General features: G+C 42.1%; 1 protein-coding gene across 1 annotated transcript in view; it reads left to right on the top strand.

Moving 5' to 3' along the window:
* Positions 1 to 19,912, top strand: part of NCAM1 (neural cell adhesion molecule 1) — a 102,750-nt gene that overhangs the window by 62,374 nt on the left and 20,464 nt on the right. The window contains exons 9-18 of the mRNA XM_068418129.1: positions 3,731 to 3,760; positions 6,997 to 7,147; positions 7,733 to 7,917; positions 8,274 to 8,370; positions 9,162 to 9,332; positions 10,567 to 10,698; positions 11,882 to 11,896; positions 14,756 to 14,791; positions 16,039 to 16,080; positions 18,410 to 18,412. Of these exons, the coding sequence (XP_068274230.1) occupies positions 3,731 to 3,760; positions 6,997 to 7,147; positions 7,733 to 7,917; positions 8,274 to 8,370; positions 9,162 to 9,332; positions 10,567 to 10,698; positions 11,882 to 11,896; positions 14,756 to 14,791; positions 16,039 to 16,080; positions 18,410 to 18,412 (862 nt within the window). The remainder of the gene's footprint in view (positions 1 to 3,730; positions 3,761 to 6,996; positions 7,148 to 7,732; positions 7,918 to 8,273; positions 8,371 to 9,161; positions 9,333 to 10,566; positions 10,699 to 11,881; positions 11,897 to 14,755; positions 14,792 to 16,038; positions 16,081 to 18,409; positions 18,413 to 19,912) is intronic.

The following is a 19,912-nucleotide window of genomic DNA, read 5'->3' on the forward strand; positions in this document are numbered from 1 at the left end:
AAATAATTAGCAGTTTTTCTTTTAAAAAAGAATGCTGGATTTTTTTTTATTGGCCACGATTCCCCTTAACTAGACAAGGTTAGGATGTGCTACTGTAGGTGTTTCTTAATAGTTGCATAAGGTGGTCAGGAGGCATAGTTTGGAGCCAAAGAAAGCCTAGACAGAAGTTGGAGTAAGGAGTTGTTGCTTTATTAACAATCTCCTAATAGCAGGATGCTTCAAGGCTCAGCTAATTTGGGCATACCAGGGGTTCTGACTCAGTATGAAGGCAGCAGTTGATAGACTATGAAAGTTTTAAAGTGACAGAGGTATCTGCTGTCAGTCATCCACACAGCTGCCACTCTGCACTGTAGCCTCCTAAATGAGCTTTTTTAATTGCCTCCATGATGTCGGCTCTTCACCATGTTGTTAACGTGTAACTTATTAATCAGGGTGCCAAAGTTTTCCAGCTTTAATTCTTTCTTAACGTCTTTTGGATTCAAGGGCTAGTGTAAATCCCTGCAATGTTTAGAGAGACATTTCTGTTGCCTTCAAAAGCAAGGGCTTGGGCTCTCGCTGCAGCATGACTGGGGGACCTGTTTTGACAGGATGAGGTTATTAATGGTCTTGTGTCTGTCTAGGAGAGCAGTAGGAGGAGCGAAGTGCTCCAGTGCTTCTGGCACTAGAGTTTGGATCACAGCCACAGAAAAGAGCTTTGACAGGGAGAAGAATACAAAAAATGAAATAACACTAAATCAAGTAGAAGTCGGGAGGAGAGCCTGTTTGCAGAGAGTTCTGTCTGTCCAGCCCAGTTAAACTAACAAGATCTCAGTGGCAAAACTGCTAACCATTTTTGAGACTCTCATATATCATGTTTGATGCTGTTAAGGTGGTGATCAATATTAAGGAAAAGGTTAATACTCTGATAGTTTCTTAGAAAAATGGGGGGAAAATCAAAGGATTGAGGTACTACCATGTGTCTCATGTACTGGTTCAAACCGTCAGGGCAAAGATTTTTTTTTTTTTATCACTTACCATGCACTTTCTAGGCAGGATTATTTTTTGTGCGTGTGTGTTTTGTTTTCAGGTCAAAATAGCTCTGATAAACATTCTGTTTCATGTACGACCAAATCCATATATTCAGTTTACTATCCACTTACTGTCTCTGGGATAGCACAGGGAAATGGATGGTCTTTGATGTGGGACAGACAATACTATTTTTAAAATTATCAAGCTCTGCTTTTGAATATGCTTTAGATATTTGTATGCATCTGTCTTGCTACATGTTTTTTACTTTGCCATCATACTTCAGTCCAGGTTTTTAAAGGCCTAGACGTGCCTTAACTCCCATGAACATTTGGTACTTCAGAAAAACCTACCCAAACCCCCAAACAAACAAACGAAACATCCTCTCTGGCTTAGAGGTTTAACCCCCTCAGCCTTTGTCCAAGAACAGAGACAGTCTGGAGGGCGGACAAGGGGCAGGAGGTGCCGTAGCCCAAACACTTAGGTTAACAATGTCACAACTATTTCAACATTCCCACGCTTCCCTGAGAGACCTGTTGATATCCTGGCATGCATAGCAAAAGATTCTCCTCTCTATCAGTATGCCTACACAACGTGGCACCCCTTAGACAAACAATATTTTGCTTTGAGGGTGCTCTGCAAAGGTAAGTGGTTGTGACTCTGCTCTAGTAAGATCAGATGATTGGCAGCTGTATATTCCAACACAGATGAGCAGACCAAACTTCCAGATACTGGCATGGTGGAAGCTTCCTCTTACTAGTAAGCTGGCAGCTTGCATTCTTCTGCCCTGAAGAGAGTGCAAGTAAAATTAAAAAAAAAAAAAATTGCTTTACTTTGATTGTAAACGTAGGAACATGCTACTTAAGAGAAACGTTTGCCCTGTCAGTCTGAGATTTCTGTCTATCACTACTGCAGAACATAGGAAGAACTAGCAGGCCTGGGAAGTCATCAACATGATAATTTGAAATGGTTTGGCTTTATCTTTCCCCAAGTATTTATTGCTGTGCCATTGTAGGGAGGAGGAATGCTTTCTCTTTGAATGATACCAGATGTAAAGCTGATCAAGCCAGTATGCCGTATTCCTCATCACCTTCAGTATATTTCATGCCCTTTTAAGAGATGGGTTTCTTCTGTTGCTCTAGCAGAATACTAACTGTGATTCAGTAAATATAGTTTTGATCTGTTGCGTATTGGTGTATAAGTTTTACAATTGTAGTGCAGACGTGTGTGTTTCCTGTGAGATTTTTGGATGAGGCAATCGCTAACTACTCTAACGCACACTTTCATTAAACAGTTGTGGAGACAGCCCTCATTCCCTTGCACAGCTCACACTAGGTCAACTTTAACACTGAAGTAATGGAAAGGGGACTTGAGTGGGTGTATGCAAGTTATTTCCTTGGCTAGCCTGGCTTGCTCAGGTACAGAAAACGAGTGGTACATCAAAAAGGGATTATGCTGAATTATTATGGTTGCCTGTTCAGCTTTCAAGGATCTTATGCACAACAGGATATATATACATATATACAGGTTGATGCGAGTGTACTAGCCCATGCAGATGTTGGTGAGCTTCTCTTCAGGTGGCTTCACCTCAGGCCTCTAGTTACAAGAAAATACTTTGCTTTTATCAAAGACATTCTAAAACGAGGCTGGCTGTACCATATGTTAATATTTAAGACTCACAATGTTCACTAGAAGCACTGTGGAAACAATACTCTGTTTTTTATTCTCATTTCCTAAGCTTTCATCTCCATTTCTGTAATGTCACTCTTGTGTATGCTGTTATATCCACGTGTCAGCAATGCTTGTGCCTCACATTCAGTAATGCCATCGTGGCCGTGATATTAGCAGGTGATTTTTGATTCCTGAACTGAAATGGATCAAGTTGCAATTGAAATAGAGACCAGAAGAAAAATATTTGAAAGACAAATTATAGGGGAAAAACAGAACCCAGCAACTTTGGTCTTTCTGAGCCACAGGGAATATGGTCCCCACTGTTGGTGGCTTTCTCTGAATGGGAAATGCATGTTTATTGGTAAGATCTGTGCGTGTTTCACTGATGCCTGTTGTTTGGTTGTTCCAAGCCCAGTAAGGATTGGGTGCACACATCCCTAAGCGTAATGAGGTGGACGTTATCAACTGGAGGTACAAGGTTCTGCCCTGCTGTCTCCTGTCCAGGAGGGTTATACTGTTTCAGTGCTCTGCAGCTCAAGGTCTCCTACTCCTGGCACAGTGTGCATGTAAAAATGTGTACAAGTGCATGATCACGTTAACGGTATGAGTGTTACTGTTAATCAGTGTGTGCGGGTGGCTAAAAAAACAGTGTTAGAAAACCAGTTCCATAAGTATCTTTGCAATTTAGTGACCTAAGTCATCAGAATCACTTCCCCAGTATGCTGGGAGCAGGTTTCTAGAAACGATGAGCTGTGACAAGGGAAACAGTCACTTGCTATGTAAGAACAGCAGCAGTCTTTAGGTATCATTAGCCTTTGCTTAATCATTTTAAGACCGATTTATAGGATATTGAATTTTGATTGCAAATCTAAATTGAGGTTATATTGGGAAATGGAAATTATGATCACCCGACACATAACAGATATACAACTTGGAACCTGCATGTGCACAGAATGCAATGTGGTGCATACACTATGATAACTAAAAGCAACCTTTGATAAACTTTTATTGCTTTTTTTCTGTTGTTGTTGTGTTCTATATCTGTTCTCTCCAGGCTTCGTGGACCCGGCCAGAGAAACAAGAGGTATATGATTACCAGACCTTTAGCAAACTGCTTAGTTTCTTTGTTTTGTTTTTTTTAAGCATTACAGATTAACAGATCTCTAGTCCAGTAACCACGCCAACTAAACCAGCATTAATAATATGAACAAATTAAATATTGATACATAAAGGAAACGGCTTATAGAGTTAGAAGTTGCTTGGCATGTAGTAACGCGTTTTTGGATGAGCAAACTAGCTGTGTTGGGAGTGAGTAATTCTGGTTGTCACTTTAAAAAAAAAAAAAGACAATTAAAAATAAAAGCAAATGTAAAATCTGACAAATACTGCTTTCACCATTTTCTTCTATGCTACCAGTGTGAATCATATCTCTCTTCTAGAGTTTTAAGAATTAGTGACAGCGTATGTTCTGGGAAAGTATTTTTTTCCAAAGACAGCCTCTTCTGCTCCAACCAACTCATCTGTTTGCTCATGGTACTCCTTAAGTTTGAATTTCTCTTAAAGGACAACTGCATCATGTTCCATTTCAAAAACAATGCAGATAAGTCTTTCACAAGTTATATTTCTCCAGAAAATGCTCCAAATTGCTAAACTATTATTTGTCTTTGATTTGCAAGGGTCAATGAAGGGGAGTGGCACAATGCAGTTAACTCAGTTTGGTGCAGATGTGGTTTGTTGCTGCTTTATTTCACGTTCAGTCCTGTATTTTAAAAATAATAATAACCTACCTGTACATGCACCTGATTTGTAGCATTCTTGCTTCAAAATGGACCAGAAAGTATGTTTCCAAGCAAATAGCAGGGCTCGGGTAGAGAACAAAATTGGCTATCAGAACCGGGTGACTCGTAATTGTATTTTTAGGATGAACTTTGTGGAGGCTCTGGGTATCCTGAATTCTTTTTTTTATTTTTAAGCCATCTTAAACATTAGAGACTGGTGTGGCCTAAACAAAGTGAACCTCAAGCACCATCTGCCTCTGTTTCATGTGGAGCTCAGAAGATACTGCCCATTCTTACTTCAGAATAATCTGTTGGGATAGATGGATTGTGGCAAGTGAAGGCCTCAGATATTCAGTTTGTGTTGAAGAATTTGGAAATTTGAGTAGTTGCGTCTCTTCAGGCCTCATGTTAATTCCTGTTACAGTTGTCTCTGTCTCCCTTCCACCGCCACTGTTTTCACTCTGCTCTCTGTCTCAAGCTTTTTATTAATATGAGCACTAATACTATTAAGCTTGCTGTCTCTAAATTTCTTTCTGTGTCTTAAAATATCCAAGTGGGGTTCTGTAAGAATGTTGTTGAAGCTTATTGTCGCAGCTTGGGTAGACCTATCTTTAAAATAGCTAGTGTGGAGTCTTCTAGCAGTGTATTCCAGCGGCAGGGAGTTCAGTTCTCAGGAAGCTGAGTGAATACTTGGCATTAAGTGCCTCACTCTTACTAATGTGTTAGCTAGCTTAAAGTAAGGAAGTCTCTAGAAGCTTCAGTCATAGCAGCACATATGGGTGTTAAATCTTGCTTTGGAGGCACAATTGCAGTTGGCTGCTTCTTCCTCTAAACCGTGGCTCTACTTACTATGCACAGTCCATAATGTCTCAGTTCACCATTCTGGTCCTGCATATACTGGAGAATTGTTGAAAGTCATATTAGCAGCATATGCTAACAAAAAAAAACCCACAACATCACCAACTAAAACACTCAGTTACAAGCAAAATTACACCTCAGTTACACCACAAACTGGTGATGCCTTTCTGGTAACGGGGAATTAGTGCAACCTTACAAATATTAAGATCTGCAAATGAGTCCTGGTTAGTGCGTGCAAGCACAGAGCACGGAGAGGCCACTCATCTTCCTTCACTGGGATTTGTAGCTATGGTCAGGATTTCCAGGTGCTGTTTTGTAATGATGTCCACTGTCTGGAAAGCAGGTGAGGTGAAGATACCATTGGGTAAAATTACATCATGGATTACATCATTACATTCATTGTTTGTGAAAGGACTGAAAAATCCAAAAGGTGGAGGAAAGGAGGGTAAATGCATTTCCGACTTGTCTCTCTGCTTCTCCTTTGGCACTGAAGTATTGAAATCTAGGCCAGCTTTGTACATAGTGACTATGTACCACATGACATTGTCAGAATTTGGAGAAAAACACCTCTGTTTATCTCAGGATAAGCTGTAGTAATTGGCAATATAGAGAACCATCATATCCTTTTCTGTAGACTGGCAGTTGCTATGGCCTGTGACCCTTGGTTGTCTCCCTGTTACTATGAAGCATTTTGTTATTCAAAATCCTTGAAATCGAAGAGGCTAGGTAAAGGGATTACAAGTGTCTACATCTGGCTCGCAAGTTTCTACCTATCCTATGTCTCTAATAGCCAGGACTTGTTAGCATCTGATGGTCTGAGATATGAATAAAGAAAACTAGTAGCATGCTTTCCTGGGTAGACATTTTTCTCTTTAGAGTGTTTTTCCTGATTTTCCTTTTTCTTTACTCGTGCCTTTTGCTTTAAGAAACTGAGCTTTATCTTCAGAATCAGTTGCACTACTTGTGAAGTTATTGTTTTACTGTGACTGCCTAGCACTCTTTTGTTTGTATTAGATCTTTACGAAGCAGGGAAAAGGTGGCATCCAGGTGACGCTGGATGTAAAACTACCTTTGCTGTAATGATCATGTGCTGGTATTTTGCCATGTTTATACACTTGCCTGCTGATGGGGTCATAGAGATGAGTATTTAGAATATCCACCCAACTCATGAGCTGAAAGAAGTTGGCAACCTTTACAGCTCTTTAAGGTCCCTTCCAACGGAAACCACTCTGTGATTCTATGAAAGCAAGTATCAGTGAGAGAAGAGGAATGCCTGAATTCTCTTGAGCAGAAACACAGTAGCCATTGGGGAGGTTTTCTGCAAGAGCATGCTGGCAAAAATTTTTTTAACCAGAGCTGGATCTCCACAGTTGTCATTCTGGGAAGAAGCTGGACGTTAGCCAGCTGTCCTCAGACACATAGTAGCATCTGATACTTTAGTCCTTCATTTTATTTTTTCCCTTCTCCTGAGTGCTTTGAATGACTGCATTTGACCTTGTGCGACAAGGAATCTTCTTGTTGCTTTTGGAAGTGCCCGTGATTTCACCTGGCTTCAGGTGATCACTTCTGAAGCACTGAGCACTGGAGGGTTGGTGTGAGGTAAACTTGCATTTGTTCACATCCCTTTAGTCTGCACCACAGTGCTCAGAGCGAAGCCTCTAACTGTCTTTTCCTTTCCTGCCAGACCCTGGATGGGCGCATCATAGTACGCAGCCATGCCCGGGTGTCGTCCCTGACTCTCAAAGAAATTCAGTACACGGATGCCGGAGAATATGTGTGCACAGCCAGCAACACCATCGGGCAGGACTCCCAAGCCATGTACCTTGAAGTGCAGTGTAAGACGTGGAGGATGGGAGGGTGTTCACGTGTGAGAGGGGGGACTGTTTTGATTTACTTTTCCTGTGATGAGACTGAGGCACCTGTGGCTAGGGAAATGTGTGTTGTTTAGGTAGAGGGCATGGGAAGCAACTCAGTCTGAAATAATTTTCTTGGAGACATGTTGCAGTGTGCATACATGCAAATATTTGCTCTGGCTGTCTCCAGCTGGGATACTGTTTGCACCTTGGGAAGATTATGGGCCATGAATCTGCTGCAGTCCCATTTGTTGGTTGCATCAGAGTTCTTCCCTAGCAGAACTGCCTGGTATTCGCTTCCCTAGATGCATAGCATGTTATCTGCTCCTCCTCTCACACTGTGTTAGGAGCAGCCTTTGGGACTGAGTAGGTTTCTGCCTTATGTCCTTCAGCAAAAGACACTGCCCATCCTTCTAGATGAAAAGACAGTTCCCATTTCCTCTCTTAGATTCCCTTCCCCACAATTAAACTGGACCTCAGCCAAGGGATCTTTAAAGTGAAGCTGACTGGGCTACTTCAGGAGATTTTCTGGCTCAAATTGCCTTCACAAATGTGTCTGTCTTTCAGATGCCCCCAAGCTTCAGGGCCCTGTGGCTGTCTATACCTGGGAAGGGAATCAAGTGAACATCACCTGTGAGGTATTTGCTTACCCCAGTGCTGTCATCTCCTGGTTCCGGGATGGACAGCTGCTTCCCAGCTCAAACTACAGCAACATCAAGGTCTACAACACTCCATCAGCAAGCTACCTGGAGGTGAGGAAAAGCACAGAGGGGAGAAGGCATATGCAGCCAGGAAGGCTCAGTGCTGTCAAATAATTTATGTTCCTGATGTTGAAGGAGTTAAGCCTTTTGTCAGGCCACCCTATTGGTAGACAAGAAGTTGTGTGGCGTTTCTGGCACATAAATGCTAAGGAAATCAGGTAATAGAAGACACCACTCCCTTCTTGTCTCTGACTTTCTGCCCACTGCAGTTCTCCCCTCTGTGGACAGCTCTCAGAGTGTTAGCATGTGTACTTTATTGTGGCTTCTCTCCTCAGCAAAATGCAGAGTGCATTCACAGAGTGAAAAGGGTTTTCTGATCCGAGCATGAGCCTTCATTCCTTCCACAGGTGACACCAGACTCTGAGAATGACTTTGGGAACTATAACTGCACTGCTGTGAACCGCATTGGCCAGGAGTCCTCAGAGTTCATTCTTGTGCAGGCAGGTGAGCATCCCAGGCAGGGAGATAAGGAAATGCATATACAGCCCTTGAGCTGAGGTGACAGTGACCATTCTTTTCTAGTTTGTGTCGGTGGGGTAGCAGGAGAGCCAGCTTCTACTTTCAGAGAGACTGTTCATAGATTTTTGTGGTGGGATGGGTTGTAGATAACAAGATCCTCAGTATCTGTTTCCTTGTTTCTAAAGGATCTCATTCTTTTCTGCACATCCAGTGCACTTTGACAGATCTGTGATCTTTGATTCCTGACAGCCATTGCATACGTGCATATGTATGCACGTGGGCTTCTCAAAATCAGCAAAATACCCCTAATAGTAGAGGTAGCGCAAGATATAAACCTCAGAGCACTGTGTGCCAACCAAAGAGGCCTGGTGTCTGACTGCATGACGGACTGGAAGGGCCTCTGGTGTCCTCTCGGGGCTGCCATAGAGACAGATTTATGTCAAACTATGTATTGGAGTGCCCTACGGAAGAGACTGTAGGGACAGAACAGCATCCAGGATGCTCTTACTACTCTGCTCTGGCTGTCCTCTTTTGAAGAAGTCTCTAGCCTCTTAGAGGAGAGACAAGTTGAAGATCTCTGCACTGTCTAATTAACATTCTTAAAAGCCCTCTTAACAGCCTTCCCCTCCTGAGGGGAGCCTCAGGCCTACCCTTCTCTCCTTTGTGAAGCCATGGCAAGGATGTGTTTGATATTCCCAGTTTTCTGTTTTCTTTGCCACTGGAGCTTGTTTCCCGCTGTCTTCTGTGTCACTGGTTGTTCTCCGTTCCTCCCCTAGATACTCCGTCCTCTCCTTCCATTGACAGAGTGGAGCCCTATTCCAGTACTGCCCAGGTGGAGTTTGATGAGCCTGAAGCTACCGGCGGGGTGCCCATCCTCAAGTACAAAGCAGAGTGGAGGGCACTGGGCGAGGGAGAATGGCATTCGAGGATGTATGATGCAAAAGAAGGTAGGATGATAAAACAAGATGTTACCTCCCCACCTGCATCTCAAAAGACTTTATTTCGTTTAGGGGAAAGCCAGAGTAGAGGGTTATGTAGCTTTGCAATTTCAGCTCCTATGTTAAGGCCCCAGACAAGTTCTTAAACATTTGCTTTGCAGTGACACCTTGAATTTTCAGTTGGAAATGAGGGCCCTGCTGTGCTGATAGCTCTACGTGTGTGACAGGGCGCCAGTCTTCGCCTACGGAGTGTGTGTTGTAGCACTGCGTTCATCTCTGTATCCCTTCCTTGTTCTCACCATCCTGTCTGAATAAGGTGAAGAACCCTGTGCCTGGTATCGAATGAGGTTTCACTTGCTGACTGGGGAGTGACTATGTGCTTCCTACAGAAGGCTTTTCAAGCCTTGTCTGTCAGCCCCTTTAGTTATCCTTCAGTTCCCTTTGGAACATAAACCCTCCTGTTCCAGAAGCAAGTCTAACTCCCATTGCACCCTGTCTCGTTATAGCAATCTGTAGGAGTACACACTGCCTAAAATGTATACTTAAGACCAGTAAACCAAAGGAATTTTGATTTGGGAGGACTATGATGAGGAGAGTTCTATTTCAGAGCTGAAGCTTCCACTGACAATGCTGGCTGGAACTGAAATTCTTCTTTTAGGTCCCCACTGGAGTGATGTGATCCTAGCTAGAGTCAGACTTATTTTTCTCATTTCTCCCTTTGTGTCTGTGCAGGAAAAATAGAGCTTATTTCCTTCCTCACACCATGGTGGCCCTACAGCAGGTTCTTTCCGTCTCTTACATTGTGTCTGACCTCCTTATAGATTGTTAATGAGAGACGGGGTTTTCTCCTGCTAAGGACTTTGCTTTCAGTTGGGTCATGCAGCCCAACAGATGAGCAGTCCTAGGTAGTATGTCTACTACAGTCAGAGCCCCACATGACAGTGGTCTTGAAGAGCATTATTCAGGGAGCTCCTTGGCACAGGCCAAGGGCTGATGCCTTCTGGTGTCTTCCATGAACTCCCATCTACAAAAGCTGTGGCAACACACCTCTAATCAGCTGGCTGACACAGAGGTGGTAGCTCTGACCTTTCTCTTTGTCTGCACTGTTTATGTCAGGCTGGGCCCAGAAGAGGGTTCTGTTACATGGGGCGAGCGTGGCAAAAGTATAGACAGAAACGTGACATTTATTGTTGACTTAAAGCCTGAACCTTTCTTTGCTTTTGCTCCCTTGTTTCTGTAACAGCAAATGTGGAGGGCATGATCACTATCACTGGCCTGAAACCTGAAACTACCTACTCTGTGAGACTGTCTGCGGTCAATGGCAAGGGCGTGGGTGAGATCAGCCTGCCATCCGACTTCAAGACACAACCAGTTCGTAAGTAAAACTGAGACCTCCCTCTGGTTCTCTTTCCTTGCATCTTTCCAGGGAATCTCTGCCATGCATGGATTACACCTTCTTCTCTTGCAGACCTTGCTGCACCCTTTGTTTTTGTTGTGCTTTTTGATTGTAGTGAATTTCATTACTAATTAAAAATCTCTTTTGAAGGTAGGAGGTAGAGGAACTATTTTATTTGCACTGGTTTGTGCCCTGGGTTACTAGGAGAAACTTTGTGTTGCCAAAGAGAAGGGCCTATGCAACGGAGAGTTTTAATAAGACAAAGCAGCGAGTTGAGAATGGCACTAGTCATAGAGAATGTAATGTCATTATCACAAGGCAGGTTTCTTTGCAAATGAGAAATTAAGAGGTTCAGCATAGGACTGGCCATGAACTGTGGAAGGAGGGGGAGGGAGGGAGGGGAGACTTCTCTTCTCTGCAGATTGCTACTTTAACATGCCTGTGCAGCACGTAAGGTGATTTCCACAGCCTCTTGTCTGCTTTACTTGGGTAATCTTCCACTCCGATGGCAGTATGCTCTGCTGTGGCCTAACACTTTCTGTCCTGTTTCAACCAGGAGCAAAAGAGGCAAGAATTAAAAACCAGAGTAATTTAAGACAGGAAGGAGAGAAAGAGGGAAAAAAAGTGTAGAGTGGGCAGGGGAGATGTGACAAAAGCAGGCAGGGGAGAGGTGGTCCTTGTACACAGCCTCATCCAAGTATTAGAATCGTACTCAACCACCCACAACCCCTGGGATTATTCTTTCCCATTCCCCTTGCATTTAGATCTACAGCCTATTCTTCTTCCCACCATCGCACCCGTACTTGTGTACCTATTTCATAGCTCTTCTGAAACCACTCTGCAGGACCTTCTCCTGAATTCAGAGCTAGCAGTATTCCTAGCCCATGTCTGTGCATGCTTGGAGGCCCTGTGAGCTGTGCATGGTCTTGATTTTTGTCTGCCAACTTCTGCCTCATCAGAACTGCTGAGCAGTATATGTCCGGTCTGTTGTGATAACTCCTGTAACCTACCCCACTCCCTAGGGTTGGATTTGAGACAGCTGGCGGTATTTTGATTTTCCAGCTCCATGTTCTCTATCTCCTCTTCTCACCTCTTCTACATTTTTTTTTGTCTATCTCTGTCTTTTCTTTTTGTCTGTGTTCCATCCATGGAAAAACTGCAGGCATCCCTCACTCACGTAAGTGCACCTCTGCATTTCTTTCACTTTGTTTTTCTGTTCCTAGGGTGCTCCTCTAACACACATAACATTAGCTTTTAATCTAGTACCTTTTTCCTCTCGGGGTCTTTAGAAATGAACTAAATGGTACTGTCCATTTCCTAACAAGACTGACACTAGAATAGTCATCCTAATATGGGTAATACTGGTCTTTTTAGAACAGAATTAGGGGTTAGCATCTTTGTCTTTATTGTAAAGCATGCAGTTCAAATATTTTACTTAGTGATTGTCTAATAATAATAGTTAGCTTGATTATAGAGTGGAGTAGTGGAAGGCTTCATGTTTATGAATTGATTAAAAATTTTCAAATTTTAATGAAATGTAGGTAATTCAGGAAAAAAAAAAAAAGGAGAATTTTAGCTAAATTCCGTTCTGGTTTAGACCAATTAAGAGCCACCCAAAAGCTTCAGAATTTTGAATATCTTCACAATTTTGAAAGCAAAAACTTCAAGAAAAAAAAATCACATTTTTTGCCTCTTCTCACTGACATTTTTTACTGTTAATAGTCTTTGGACAGTCTTCCAGCACTTGTGTAGATTGTACACTCAAATAAACAAACCTCATACTAAACAAAAAATGCATGTTTTCACCTTCCCAATGCAAAATGAATTAGAGAGATTTGATGGATATTTTTAATTGTCAGTTGGCTTCAGTGAAACATTGTATGGTCCATAGCTTTGTGCCTTTCAAATCAGAGTTAGTCAATGGCAGCTGAAAGAAACCTCTTTTATCTAAGTGAGCATTATTCTGTTTATTAAAGTAAGTGTCCTTGTGATGAGCTGTTGTTATTATCAAGATTGTATGGGCAAGCTTTATGAAGCTGCTGTTGCATTCTTTGAGATTCCTGAAGCTGGTTCAAAAAGGAAAGATTTTTTTATTTTTTTTTTTTTACCCTAATTACAGGATTTGAGTCATGCTTGTGCTATTTTTCGCTAAAGATTTTTATTATATGAAAGCTTGGACTTAGTGGATGAGTAACAGGATGAATGGATTGGTAGTCAAGATGGATGGATGAATGGGCAGATGGATAGAGAGAACTGCAAATTGTGGTAGTTAGAGAGTCAACTCAGAGACATGTTTCCAGAGCATATATGCACTCCGTTGCCTAAAATTGTTTGGAGCCTGTTAATTTCAGTACAAGTAATATATCCCTTATATGAAGTAAATCGTGGTTAGTATGATACCTATCAGGAAAGTTATTTGGTAGGCCCTTCTCAATTGGAAGTAGTCAACGATACAGAAGGGAGAGAAGGGCTTAGGTGTTCGGTCTCTGTGCAGATCAGTACCCAGGAAAAGGGAAAATATCCAATTAAGAAGAGAGGAAAAAGAACGTTAAAAGCTTTGTTTCAGCCACATAGACAGATGTGCCTGCCAGGCCTCATGTTCATCACCTGGGGACAGGTACGTGGCTTTGAAGAACATAAAATCACGTTTGTAGTAGAGTTTTTTTGCTTGTTTAAAATGTGACAATCGGCTATCAGTCTGTAGTCCCCAACTCTGCTCCCTTGTAGGGTAAATTCCATTTCTTTTTTCCTTCTTTGTGGGCTATAACATTTTTTTCATTTACAAGTTAAATTCTGCTGATGCTCTTTCAAGCACATTTACGCCTGCAGCTGTGATCCTTCTGAGCATTCGGTTCTCTTAATTCTTTCTCTGCTCTCTGGGGTTCTCAAAGCCCATCTCAGATCATGAACTGGGTTGCAGCAGTGGTGAAGAGATTGTTGGCACAACAGAAATGCCTTTTTAAATCTGCGCTGGAATTCCAGTCACACAATATGACATGTTTGTGGGCAAAGTCAAAATCAGGAAGAAGTTGTGCGCCCCCTAATCTGGTGTGATTTGAAGATCACAGAAATGTTTCAGAAATTTTACAGGAAAGAACATAAAAGCTGTGTTTTGGCATCAGCCACGGCTGTATTTTCAGAATAGCCAAAGCAGCTAGTTTTCCTTGCCCTATTATTTAAAGTTTCTACTTGAATGTTAAAACTGACACCGTTTTTTAATGCCTGCTGGGATATGTCCATAGTTATTTTGGTTTTCTTAATTTTCCTCAAGCAAAAAGTAGTTTCTTTCTATCTTAGAGGCACATGAAGGTCCAGGTAATTAGTGATAATGATGTACTGTACTAGCACAGATGAGAATTGTGGGGTTGGGTGGATATCTGTCTAATTTGACCTGGGTTTGTATTTTCATCCCAACAATTCACTGGATTTCTGCATTTCCTTTTCCTTATAAATCTGAAGACAAAGGCTGGACACAGACCTTGTGAACAGTTTCTTTTTGAGCCCCAGCTGTTTCTTGCAGTTGTGCAGGTGGGACCCAAATGTGTGTTAAACCACGAGTGTATGTGTCCGTATGATGTGTTTGGTTTTGATATCAGAATATCTTAATGGAAAAAAAACAAATAACCAAACCACTAAAATAATCCCCAAATTCTACCAGGTCCTAAGCTGGCAATAGGATAGTTAGCGATGGGCTTCACCAAAACAGTGGTCATGTAGGCTGTGTTTTGCTGCCATACACACAGTGCTGGCCAGCATCTCTGCTGGCCTTAAATGGCATTGGTTTGAAATCCTGGGAACGCTGGTGAACAGTGGTGTGGGTTCAATGATCCTGTGTAATGAGAAAGTTGGTTTAAAGCAAGAACTCACAGAGGATCCAAAATGCAGGTCTGGCAAAGTGCACTTACTTTGCTCATGCTCTATGTCCAGAGAGGCTTGATCTGACGGACTCTTACCAATTTGGTTTTTAATTTTCCATCCTTTGGCGGTATTTAAGAGGAATCAACTCCCTTCCTCATCTTCCTTTCTCTTTCTTTAGCAAGTACTGCTGCACCCACCTCCCATTTAGCAGAGAGTGAGTATGATAGAAGAGGCTGTTGGTTGTTCCACTTTGCTCTGCATGCATCTCCTCACTGAGTGTGGTGCAGTCTGCCTAACATCCTTGGGTGTTTTCCTCCTTTTCTGTAGAGATATATATATTTTTTTCTTTTTTCCTGAATGAAAACTGAATCTTCAGGTAGACGAACTACAGAAAAGCGTAAGTTTGATTTCCAGGACAGAGAAAAGCTTGATGCACCCCAGGACACGGCTGGCTCTTTTGGCTGCCAGGGCACACTGTTGACTCATATTCAACTTGTCATCAACACAAACCCCCAGATCTCTTTCTGCAGGTCTGCTCTCCAGCCTCTCAAGATGTCTGATTTACCCTTCCATTATAGCTGTAGTCCTCTGCCCAGTTATGAAGACATGACAGTGACAATTATTTTGTTTTTAAAGATGTTATGTAGAATAGTAGAGAAATCTCACACCTCGTGCATCTCATGCTGCATTCTGCCCATGACTTTTGGAAGTATAGACATGCTTCCTTGTCCTTCTGTCCTGATAATCCTTGTATTCAGCACTTGTACAGTCTGCCTTTGCTCCTGGGAGTGGAGTGCTTAGCAGCGTTCCCAAGGGGCTTTCAGTCTGTCAGCTTCTCTGAAAACCGCCCTATTTCTCAAGGGTGCTCTCACCTTGTTGGGCTGTTAGATCTTTTTTCCTCCTCTCTGCCTGTGCCTTGGCCCTTGTGCATGGAGGGTAAGTTCTCGTTAGTCCTTGCTCCTTTGTCTTCTATAGTTGGGCAAAAGCTAGCAATGGGGTGCTCTAGAGGGCCTCCCAGAAATTCTGGTACTTAATGGGCTAGCAACATGTGAACCTAGGTTACTGTTTGGGACAAAAGTAGGCAAAAAAGCTGTAGCTGTCTCTGGAATTGGTTTCAGAGCTTCAAAACTCTTCAGGATGAAAAAGCATCAGTAGGGACCTTGGGAGCTGTAACTTCCTGCAGGAACCATGCAGTGCAGGCTGGCCTCCCTGTCTCCTGGAGGGGCCTGCAGCTGGCAGCACAACTCCCTCTATGGAGAGGGGTTGGAAAACAGCAGCAGCAGAGCACAATTTTTTCAGCCTCTTCAGGTAATACATATTTGCCTTAAGGATTCAGTATCATTCTCATGCTCTCCTCATTAGACCTCCTCTCTTTCCCTCCTGTCACCCCTGCCTCTTATAACTTATTTACATGGTATTCTTCACCTTTACATGTCCTATCTATCCTTCATGTTTCCATAGCAACTCAGCCTCTTGCTGAATCCAAAAGCTCAGAGCCACCAAGTGAGTAGATGGCAACTGCTCCCCTTTGGTCTGGAGTGCTATTTGTTATGCTGTAGCCCTTCTATCAAGGGAATTTAAGTGCTATACTGCATTATTTTGATGTCTGTTAACCAAGAATCTGGCATTAATATGTTGTGTGAGCATGTAGCTGTTCAGAACCCAGCATGGTGCCACTCTTCCTTCTCTTGCTGTCATCCTACCAAGCATGCGGTAAAAAATGGAAATACAAGATTTAGAAGAAACATGGAGGGGGGGAAAAAAGAAATTTAAATTATTATTTCCAAAAGGAATATTTTCCTCTCACGTTTTCCATGAGTGATTTTGTTAAAGCTGCCTTCGCAAAAGCGACATGGACTAAATAATCTTCTTGCTACCCTGCCTTGCTCTATTTTCTGTGAATTTAGGGAGATACAGTTGATATTACAGCTGTGGATGTTGGATGCTGAAAGATGCAAATGAAGAGGTAGAATATTTTACAGGAGAGAGGACTGTGGGGAGAGGGAGCATTGCCCTATCTTACCACTGATGCCCTGCCTGCACTAAAAGAGGTCTAAGACTTCACGAGAAGTCCATATCTGAAATGGGGATTGGATTCAGATCCCGCTAGTTCTTGCTCAGTAACTTGTTGGTTAGATAGCCATCCCTAGGGAGACTTGAGTCAGGTAAGCAGATGCTTCCATGCTGGATCTGAGTAGTCTAAGGAAAAATAGCTAAAACTTGATTAGTTGATTTGTACATAAAATAACCATTTTGAAATGTCTGGTTTAGACTAGCTGTTAAGAGTTCAGTGACACACCTTCCCAATACTGAGTCGATGTTTCAAACGTGTGATTTTAATCCCTACTTGTAGGAGATTTATAACCAATCACATGCCAATATGAAAGCCGTGCAAATATTTGCAACGCAGTTCTGGAAGACAAAGACAAACACTTAAGGAAGACATAGGTTTACATGGTGCATATGTGTGTTTTGAAAAACTAATCATTTCTACAAAGCCAAATGCTTTGCTTTTCATTTGCAATAATGAAATGTGTGTGTTTCTGTGAACATGGTCTTTGTCTTAAAGAGCTGTGTGTTTACCCATAGTGGGTTAGAAATGGTTCATCACTTCTAAATGGAAGATACTAAAAGCATGATGTATGTGATTATTTTGGGGTTTGGGATGGAGGGAGAGGATAGTACGGCTAGTCTGGAACTGTCAATGGAATTTAAAAAAAATATTATTACTGTGTTTATGACTGACACGTTCTGTGGTCTTACACATCACATGAAATGTCCTTTTAGCTGCCAGCGACCACCACGAACGCTTTCCTTCTTGCAGTATTTTTCATGTATACAACATGCCAAACCCTAATTCCCGATGCATCTGAAGTGGCAGTGGTTCTGTATTGCCGAAGAGAACTTTTAATTCAAATCAGACTTTGAGGGTGGGGTCACACAGTCTGCGCCCTTTTTCATCTCTTTCAGCAGTAGCTGTCTTCCTTGTGCCATCTTTATGATTTCCAGTGCAGAGCACTTCATTCCTCTCCTTGTTGACAGAAAGCCCCTTGCACACGTGAAATCATCAGTGTAATTCATTGCATGTGACTCATGCCATTCCTTGAATCTTCAGGCTGAATGTGTTGGATGGAGCTTGTGCTCTCTGAGTGATAACTGTCAGTCTGACTAAATTCTGGTTGCAGCTCTTTGATGGAAAGCTCTGTCCTTGGAAATGTATACACATAGTAGGTTTGTCTCTTTTTCAGTTATTATTGTTGTTGATATTTAGGAAGACATTTGTTTCTGCAGAGGGGAGAACACATCAATATGAAATGCCAAGGTTTGTCTGCACTGAACTGCGTGGGCTGTGGGGTTGACCATTTCACCTCTGCTGCCTGGACTGTTTCTGAATAACAACGTATTCCCTTTTTCTTTCCAACAGTCTTGTGGATTCCTTCAGCTGTACAAGTTCTGGCGCACACTCTACAATAATTTTGTTTTCTTCTTTGACTTGGTATTAATAAGCAGAGATGCCGCTGTGCCTAACACTCACAAGGTCATAACTCAGTGCTTTCTATGGTTTAATAGTCTTATATTTCCAGGCGATTTTACTGTCTCTCCAGTGTTTCTGATGTATACTGGCTAATTTAATTTTGTTTCTGTTTTATTTAGTCTGTAATTCTGTTGTTGATTTTTCCCTTGCCCATTGTTTACATCAGTTTTTTAATTTTTTTGTATTTTCCATGTGACCTCCTCCACTTTCCTTTCAACCAATCATGTGCGTGCGTATCATGTGACTTTGTCATGTGCCTTGCATGGTGCTGCTGATGTCGTCCACGCTGGTGAACAGAAGGTAAAATGCTTTGTTCTGATTGGTTGCCTAGATTTGGGGTGAGGATTTCCCTCTGGTCAGTGACCAGGGATCTCCAAATTCTATCACTCCAAAATCCTTCTACAAGCCTATTGGAGAAGTCGCTCGCCGCTGTCTGCATGTGAAGAACTCAACTTCAGTCTTCTACACTGAGCTTGTAAAAACTTGGAGGGGGAAAAAAACCCCAAACCGCCACCACTACCCCCCACAAGAAATAAAAAAAAGACAAAAATCATGTGGCTCAGTCACTTGCTTCTTTCACTGTCAGAATCCAACAGTTGGCGTCCTAGTAAGGTTCTAAAACTCTCTCTGGCTTTAACACCAATGGCAAAAATCCTTTAGCCTTTCAGGGTACCAGCGTGGGAGATTGTGGGTAAAATGCTCAGATAATGTGAACTCTGTATCTCCTGTTGCTTTAGCAACATTTTGACCCTATACATTCTACGTTTGTATAGATATATATACACACACATTCACACTATACATCTTCAGTAGCCTATCAAAAAGATCTGAAATTCCCCCTCTCTGAAATTTATTATTGGTAAGCTTGTCACATTATGATTTAAGAAAGAAATTTTTCTATCACAAGTAAAACTTAAATGTAGCTAGAGTGGGAACTGTTTTTATAAAGTAGTATATACAGAGTACGTTAACATATATAGTATACACAAGAGCACATAATGGGGAGCTAGTCTTCACACAAGTTGCATTTGCACCTTTCTTGCCAGAGCACCTTCTTCCTCCCACACAGTATCTCAGAACCTGGCAGGGGATTTAATCTGAACTCTTTAACTGGAAACAGTTAGAGTAGCTGGTGATCTCCAGGAAATCAAGAAGCAAATGACTGACCCTTGCAGCTTATGGAGATGAAATCAGTCTCCAAGTAAAGTGTGTGGTAGTGAAAACAATTTCTGCAACACTGATTTGTTACAACTTCACTTAATACTCTGTGCATAATCTAAAGGTGAGGAGGGAGGGAAACTCCTGCTTTTCTGTTTCCCCAACTAAACAAATAATTTTGGAAGCCAGGAAGCAATTGGCTTCTTTCAATCTGTGAATTTTGAAATCACCTTATTGTCTTGGACCACCACCAGGAAAGGATTTAAGCTGGGGTTTGCCAGGAAAACAAAACTAACACCAGTAACCTTCCCACATGACTGCATGCATGGAAGCAGCCCCTCTTCTCCTAGTCTTTTCCCTCTCTGGTTGAAATCCAAGAGGACTGAAGACTTGGTTGTCTCGTTTTTGCATGTTCTTCTGCTTTTGTTCCTTATTTTTGATTGTTGGTGTTTGCTTCTCTTGTGTACATTCTGAAGACTCCCTCTCTGTTCTTTCTCACCTGTGTATATTTACCACTTGTGGAGACTTTCCTTAGTTATAGCTAATGTTTGTTTCAAATTGAGACACCGTAGGTCACAATCTAGTCCTATTTACATGATGGTCAAAGATTGCAGAAATCAGCTGCTTCCTTGTTCATGTGTT

The sequence above is a fragment of the Nyctibius grandis genome, chromosome 25 (assembly GCF_013368605.1).
Source record: "Nyctibius grandis isolate bNycGra1 chromosome 25, bNycGra1.pri, whole genome shotgun sequence".
Taxonomy (NCBI): Eukaryota; Metazoa; Chordata; class Aves; order Nyctibiiformes; family Nyctibiidae; genus Nyctibius; species Nyctibius grandis.